Source organism: Salarias fasciatus, chromosome 4 (genome assembly GCF_902148845.1).
Source record: "Salarias fasciatus chromosome 4, fSalaFa1.1, whole genome shotgun sequence".
In the NCBI taxonomy this organism is placed as follows: Eukaryota; Metazoa; Chordata; class Actinopteri; order Blenniiformes; family Blenniidae; genus Salarias; species Salarias fasciatus.
The window spans coordinates 17,465,472-17,473,924 of NC_043748.1; the positions used below are offsets into that span (position 1 = coordinate 17,465,472).

Genomic DNA, 8,453 nt, shown 5'->3' on the forward strand with positions numbered 1-8,453 from the left:
TGTAACAGCTGGCACGTGTTCATCTTGTCTTTCTCCAATTTACCAGTCATCAATCTACAGTGCTTAGGGTTACCTAAGCAAGATGGCGGAGATGCCGAATCCTGCCTACAGCACCTTTAAGTAACATAATTCATTTTTGTGGAACCTGTTGACAAAATAAATTTAATTGAAGTCAATTGTAACCCAGGTTTATTTCATTGCTCAAGTTAGATTTTCAGTATTAATTAGGGTTTTTTTATATATTGTTTCTATCCCAGGTGCAGTGAATGCACCGCAGTGCAACAAGTAGTTTTGTCCTATGCACCTTGAATGCACCTCGTGCAGCTTCCGTCTTACTTTCGGTTCTGGGGGAGTCGGAGGAGACGTGACTTGGATGAATCTGTGTGTTTTTTGTTGGAAATATTTCAGTTTTTGTGACAAGGAAGCATCTTTGTTGAGTCCGGGTGACGCCTTAAGCAGAGAGTTGAAGAATATTCCGGTGAGTGGCCGAAAATGTGTGTAAATTGCATCGTGTTCCACCATGAGGAAAAAAAAAGTGAAACTGAGTGTATGCAAACCTATTTTTTTTTTTTTTTTTTTTTTTTTTAAAACCAGTCGGGATATGTTCTTTTTTTTTTTTTCACAGAAATGAGGAAATGTGTTTTGACTTTGGTGAGATGTTAATTTCTGTAGAAAAATGTAGGAAGTGAGTTGTGCATCTACACGTTTTTTTTCCTGCAGACGCAATGCACTGTGGATTGAATCAACACACTGTGTAGAGTGACACGTGGGCCTGATGTGACTGTTTTTTTGTGTTTTTTATAGATAAAATGTTGTATTGGCCTATAATTGTGAAACTGGGGAACAAGAAAAAAAAGAGAGATTTATTGGAAGATGTTCTTTATTATTTTGTGACAGAGAATCAATTGTAAAATCTACTTGCTCATTCATTGATGGCTCTGCATGTTTTGTGCAGGCTGGTTTTTTGATATTAGATTGATAAGATCGGATTGAGGATCTGATCTGTGCTGTCCATGGGCCGGACTGCATCTGCGAAGACCACAGAGGATCCCAAGTTCGGAGGTCACCTATTTCCCAGGAGGGCGGTAGGAGAGAAACCCAATTGATCATTTTCTTTGGGAGTGAATTTCCCTTTCCCCAATTAACCTGAGATCTCAGACTACCCCGTTTTTTTTTTTGAGTCAGGCCTGACTATAATAATAGAGACTAACCATAATCAGAGAGACTGATAACAAAAAGAGACTGTGAAACTACAAGAGAAGGATCTGAACTGAAATGGACATTGTATCATCTGTTTTGTTGGTATATTTCTACGGTTGTATCATTGTTTTGTTTTGGAAGAGTTACAAATCTGTTTTTAATACATGTTCTATGTTTTCTTCTTACCAAAAAAAAAGCAAGGTGTCGGTGTTTTCATTGGGGTTGGAGGTTTCTTTTCTTTCCCTCTCTAAGCGAGGTCGTCAGCGCCAATCTCCTTACGAACCTATTAGAACCCTAAAATTTGTGTGGATTTAGATGGATTGGTGCTTCTGCGACACCACATTGATTTGATTTTTGATTCTTTAGACCACACAAAGAAGCAAGGGTGACACAATGTTTCATTTTTTTTGAGTGTACGAAATAACACATTTTCATGATCCTTGACTGATTTTGTGATTTTATTTTATAGTTATGTCCAGTATATGGCCAAAACCAACACAGATTGCAGAGAAATAAAAAAAAGAAAAGAATTTTGTCCTGGTGCCAAATACCAACTAATTGATCTTGTCTACCTTTGTTGAAGGATTTTGCTTTTATTTTTCTTTTAGCCAAATTAATATTTGGAATTTTAGTCAAAATAAATCTGCACAAAAATATCACTGCAGACCTGACAACAAACAGAATGTATCTACATGTAGCTTAAACTGACAATACATAAGTTACTGTGACAGTTCCAGAGGTTTGGGCATGCCACTTCTCATCAGTTTTCTTTTGGGTGTGTTTTGCAGTGTTGAAATAAAGTTGTAGTGTTTCCACAGTAACTTGTGTTTCTTCAAACATCACATCTTTTAATTTATCCAGCAGCTACTATTTAACTGATGTGGGTGTTATTTTCCACAGAACTACGCCTTGCACGCCATCTCTTACTGCATTTATAACTCCCCTGTAATTCCCTGTAAGAAGCTCATAAAGGCTAACCCATCAAGTCACCTTTCATGTGTGTATTGATTATTAACCCTCCTATTGTGTTCTTTTGTGACAAGCAGCAGTGACGTTCCCGAGTCACTTTTCCACAGAACTACAGCTTGCACAAAAACATGTCGATGTTATATTATTTTTTTAATTTTATTTTCCACATCTCTTATTACATTTATAACTTCCCTGTAATTCCCTACAAGAAGTTCATAAAAGCTAACCCATCAAATCATGTTTGATGTGTGTGTGTGTGTGTGTGTGTGTGTGTGTGTGTGTGTGTGTGTGTGTGTGTGTGTGTGTGTGTGTGTGTGTGTGTGTGTGTGTGTGTGTGTGGTGTGTGTGTGTGTGTGTGTGTGTGTGTGTGTGTGTGTGTGTGTGTGTGTGTGTGGTGGGGGTGCTGTATAAGGGGAGGGGCATCTAATGATGTCCCAAGTGTAAGTGTGACAGGTGGACAGTCATTATCCTGCACCCCCTGGTGGGCGCATGGAAGCATGCATTCAAATGTGTGGGACACGAGGTGCGGTGGTCTCGCCACCAGTCTACAAAGTCCTGGTTCAGTTCTCTGTACTCCCGATCATCATCATCTGAGATGAGACTGACGATCACAGAGTCATCAGAGGACTGCTGTAGATGACAGCTGCATGGAGTCCACAGTGTACAGGGTGAAGAAAAATGGAGAAAGACTGCTCCCTGTGGGGCTCCCGTGCTGCAGACCACCATGTTAGACTCACAATCCTTTGCCCCCAAACTGTGGGGCAAACTTGTCTGTGAGGTAGTCCATACTGTGTTTGTTTACAGTGTTCGGCTTTTAGGGTCCTCGAGTAATCCTCCTCGCATGTTCATTTGATTTGAGATGGCATGCAAAGGCAAAGTACAATCATGGATTACATTTATTACTAAAATTTGCCAGACTCAATCATGGAACAACACAGGAAAAATGAATGGATTAGTTTATCCACGTTTGCACTACTGATGTCGTGCAAGTGTTTGGTATGCCAGTGCCAGTCACAGGAGCAGCATTTCAGCAGGCAAAAGTGAAGAATACAATTGGTTGTGAGTCAGAGATTCAGATCATCGTGAAAACGTGACTCACTGCCAGTTTTTCAATTCTGCTTTACTACAGTCATTTCAAGGCACTTTTACAGAGAAAACGCAACAGTTCCTCATGAGCACATGAGCAACAGAGGCTGCCATTTGATCTCCCTGTTAGTTGAGAAGCAAAAAAGCACCGTCGTGAGACAGGTTAGTTTTACCCTACTGATGATGTGTTGTTGCAATAGTAAGGTTTGTGTTTTGCATTAAGGTTTGTGGCTGAACTAAATATTTAGTGGTCTCTTTGGTAACACTTCATACAAGTCAGCAGCTATCTGAACATTTTTACAGTTGATTCAGTGGGAGGGTGCTCAGCAGCAGCAAAGCAGTATTGGTGCAATGAAATGTCAGTCAGCTGGAGGAGCCGCCCTGCAGTGTATATAAAGGCCTGTCTGGGTGCAGGGAGGTGATGACCTTTTCTTTCTTCTTTAAGAGTATTCATTAACAGGTGCATGTGTGTTGTGTGTGTTTTATGTGTGTGATTGAGAGAAATAATGGATTTTCTGAAGCTACCTGTCAGTTTCTATTTGATCTCTTTGGAGGAGATTTGTTTATCTTGATGGCTGCAGTTGAATCCTTCTGTCTGTCTTCATCAAAAGTCAGTCAGCTGGAGGAGCCGCCCTGCAGTGTATATAAAGGCCTGTCTGGGTGCAGGGAGGTGAGGCCCTGAAGCAACATCATCTCTTCTCAAGATCTGACCAACAACTTCAGCAAAGATGCAGAACGTAAGTTTTACTGTTTCATGTTCAGATTCAAGTCACGCTTTAAAATGGAGTTGGCAGCTGATGTTAGCAGAGTCTATATATTGGGTCGATGAAAGTGGTGAACTGGTTGAACTGTGCTTTGACAAATGCAGAATATTGTTGATGGCGCTGGCTGAGGATACTGGTGGTGCTTATTTTCTGTCCAAAATGGATCTGGTAAACTTTGCTTTTATCAACACACAATAACCTTTTTTTCTAAACCTGCTGTTGTCACTCTGTACCTCCACAGGGAATGATTGTGAAGAACTTGCCCTTCAAGGTCGGACGGACCATGACGGTTGTTGGAATCCCTGAACTTGATTCTTCAAGGTAAGCTTAGATGCAAACCTTGACAAAAAAAAGACCTCTATTGAACAATTTTGACATTCAGACTCTAGATTTTTCCAAGTGCCAAAAAATAGAATGTCTACTTGTCAACAGAAGCAGGAAATCAGTCTTGGCCGCTGGATTTAATCTCGCCAGTGATATTACTCCAGCTATTTGCGTCAGGTGTGGAATAATGATCTCAGGCTCCAAATGGATGAAATAACATAGGCAGTAATTTGGGAATAAATGAGAGAAATTTCTACATGCAATACAACCAGAGAGACCTAGTTTAGGATGTTGCACCACTTTCAGATAACCCCCCAGGCGAGACATGGGATGAATCCAAGTTTGACAGAAATGTGCTCCAAGTGTCACATGGAGTTTGGGTTTTACAAGCATTGTGTCTGGACATGTGTTCATACTGAGGAGTACTGGTGTAAAATTACAGATAAACTCAATTTAATTTTTGATGTTCATCTTCACCCTGATCCTCCTCTTCGGCTCACCCAGCCCTCATGTCAATATGTGGATAAATAAATGCATATAACATTAAATATCTGTGGCATTTTAATCACAATAATTCAACGACAGATGACTTTTTAGAAGGAAATAAAGACAAAGAGCAACAGTTGGATTAAAATGATTTTTACACATACGTACACACACACACACACACACACACACACACACACACACACACACACCTACACACCTTTAACTGATGCCATTACAGTGAATCCACATTTTAAGTAGTCACACTCCAGCTACAACTCTGGTTTCAAGAAGGGGCGTGGGACCCCTGAGAGGGACTCCAGAGATCACAATGAAGGTCAGCAGAAAAAATAGCAAAGTCTAACAATAAAAGGACTAAGAGTTTCTGTACAACATTGCCTCAGATTGTTTCTAGAAAAAAATACATAAATATTTATATAGATTTTTTTTCTGTCTGGGTGAAAATGTTACCATTCTTTCTACAGCTCCATCAAGAAATTGAGATTTCTGATTTGGTTTTTACTTAATTTTATTGTTATATCTTATTTTTTATTTTTGCATTCAGCATTTCAACTGGCCATTCAATAAACAGGATGTAAAAGTCAATCTGAAAAAATGATACGGCTCTCTGTTTCTCCTTTCATTTTGTTGCATCCAAAGTGCAAAAATGTGACTTTTTTCTTCATTTGATAAATTTGCACAAAGATGACAACAACTTTCTGCAACATTTCTGAGACATTTTTTAAAAGACAAACTGGTTATGTGGCTTTTACAGTATACCAAAATTGCAATGTTTGAAGTAAAGGTCTTTCTTTTCTTACAAAAGAAAACTTTGCCAATTTCATTCACTGCAAAGCAGGGGCAGTTTTTGCTTTGGGCGATGTGGGCAGGCGCCCAGGGTGCAATCACTGAAGGGGTGCGCTGTGCTCCATATGGGCACTCCCTGCACCATGCACTGTCAGCTGGATAGTCAGGCTCACTGTAGTGGTTCCTATGGTACTGCCTCCTTGTGGGCTCAAGGATAGAACAGGACATTCAATTATAGTCCAGAAATTTTTTTTCTTCTTTATTATTTATTCACTGTACATTCTTGCTCATGGTGCCCCTGCAGCACAGAGGCCAAACTTGACTTTTTGTTCAATATTAAAATTCACAGAAGCACCATGAACTGACTAGTATTGTGAGCTGATTAGGTTCAGGAAAAGTAAATTCTAGACAAAACATTTGAAGTTCCTCACACATCTGAGTGTGTGAAAGCTACGGTTATTTATAACAAATCTAAGCACTACAAATCAATTAAGCATGCACTCATTTGGAAATTTCCGTCAGGAAAAAAAAGAAGAAAAAAGCAGCTTTTGAGTTTTTCTGAATGATTTCATGTGTTTCGTTTCACCCTCATCCTAAAAAATTTTGACAAAATTGACTAACGTGTTTTTCTTTATACTGCAGAGCTGAAATCAACATTGGCATTGATGAACACCAGCTTGCACTCCACTTTTGTGCTCGTTTCAATTCTGCTGGAGACCACAACAAAGTGGTCTGCAATTCCTTCCAGAGCCGAAACTGGGGTGAAGAGGTGAGAGGGGAAAGCTTCCCTTTCCGCCAGGGACAGGAGTTCAAGGTGAGACATTTGAACCCTTTTTTTTTTATAATATTTGTTGTTCAGTTGTTTTATTGAGATATCTGTTTTTTAGCAGGAGTGTATACTCATCTCATGTTCCTTCTCTCTTCTTCTTCTGGTTTAGGTCATCATTGATTTCACTCCGACGAAGTTTGTCATTACTTTATCGGATGGCTCTACAATCAACTTCCCCAATCGCATTGGTGCAGACGAGTACTCAGCCATGAACTTACAGGGGGAAGTTCAATTCATCAGTTTGCAGATTAATTAGATCTCCATTCTCCCATGTGCATGAGGTGTTGCCTCAAATGCTCATCATGTATTAATCTGCAAGATGAGATTTCAGTGAGATTAGAACAGATGCAAGCAGCCACACTTAGAATGTCATTCTGACAACTGATTTGCTTTTCTGTGCTTTTGACAATTATTTTCAACCTTTAGCGTCTTTGTTGACATGAATCTGTTTTGCTTAATAAAACTTCATAAAATGTGCCAAAGCTTTATTCTCTGTGCCTTGAAGTGTTTCACAGTTTGTTTTCCAAGACATTCCACATTTCCACATCTCTTTGGAGGAGATTTGTTTATCTTGATGGCTGCAGTTGAATCCTTCTGTCTCTCTCTTCATCTACATCTTTTTTTTCTTTTCTTCATCTCTGCTTTCTAAACATTTCCAGGAGTGAAAATAGCCCTGGAAGAAGTATTCAAGCACAAGCATCATTAGATTCAAATTATCATTAGCCAAATTAATATTTGGAATTTTAGTAAAAATAAATCTGCACAAAAATATCACTGCAGACCTGACAACAAACTGAATGTATCTACATGTAGCTTAAACTGACAATACATAAGTTACTGTGACAGTTCCAGAGGTTTGGGCATGCCACTTCTCATCAGTTTTCTTTTGGGTGTGTTTTGCAGTGTTGAAATAAAGTTGTAGTGTTTCCACAGTAACTTGTGTTTCTTCAAACATCACATCTTTTAGTTTATTCAGCAGCTACTATTTAACTGATGTGGGTGTTATTTTCCACAGAACTACGCCTTGCACGCCATCTCTTACTGCATTTATAACTTCCCTGTAATTCCCTGTAAGAAGCTCATAAAGGCGAACCCATCAAGTCACCTTTCATGTGTGTATTGATTATTAACCCTCCTATTGTGTTCTTTTGTGACAAGCAGCAGTAACGTTCCCGAGTCACTTTTCCACAGAACTACAGCTTGCACAAAAACATGTCGATGTTATATTATTCTTTCAATTTTATTTTCCACATCTCTTATTACATTTATAACTTCCCTGTAATTCCCTACAAGAAGTTCATAATAGCTAATCCATCAAATCATGTTTGATGTGCATTGAGGCGTGTGTGGTGTGTGTGTGTGTGTGTGTGTGTGTGTGTGTGTGTGTGTGTGTGTGTGTGTGTGTGTTCTTGTATTTCTATCCTTGTCGGGGCCAAATGTCCCCACAAGGATAGCAAAACGTGGAACAACGTGCCTTGTGGGGACCTTTTTCCGGTCCTAAGTAGGAGAAACAGTGTTTTCTTGACCATGTTGTTGTTACTGAAAAAGTAAAAGTGCAAAAACATTTCTTTAGGGTTAGGCTTTGTTGTGGTGTGGGTTAGGGTTAGGGTAAGGGTCAGGGTTAGGGGCTAGACATGAATGGGAGTCAATGGACGGTCCCCACAAGGATAGAAATACAAGACTGGGCGTGTGTGTGTGTGTGTGTGTGTGTGTGTGTGTGTGTGTGTGTGTGTGTGTGTGTGTGTGTGTGTTCTTGTATTTCTATCCTTGTTGGGGCCAAATGTCCCCACAAGGATAGCAAAACGTGGAACGACGTGCCTTGTGGGGACCTTTTTCCGGTCCTAAGTAGGAGAAACAGTGTTTTCTTGACCATGTTGTTGTTACTGAAAAAAGTAAAAGTGCAAAAACATTTCTTTAGGGTTAGGCTTTGTTGTGGTGTGGGTTAGGGTTAGGGTAAGGGTCAGGGTTAGGGGCTAGACATGAATGGG

General features: G+C 39.7%; 1 protein-coding gene across 1 annotated transcript; it reads left to right on the forward strand.

Moving 5' to 3' along the window:
* Window positions 1-330: 330 nt before the first annotated feature.
* On the forward strand, window positions 331-6,978 carry LOC115386678 (beta-galactoside-binding lectin-like). The gene is made up of 6 exons (XM_030089094.1): window positions 331-478; window positions 956-1,085; window positions 3,867-3,992; window positions 4,261-4,340; window positions 6,279-6,450; window positions 6,575-6,978. The coding sequence occupies exons 3-6, from the start codon at window positions 3,984-3,986 to the stop codon at window positions 6,719-6,721; spliced, it is 408 nt and encodes a 135-aa protein (XP_029944954.1). The 5' UTR covers window positions 331-478; window positions 956-1,085; window positions 3,867-3,983; the 3' UTR covers window positions 6,722-6,978.
* The last annotated feature ends 1,475 nt before the right edge of the window (window positions 6,979-8,453 follow it).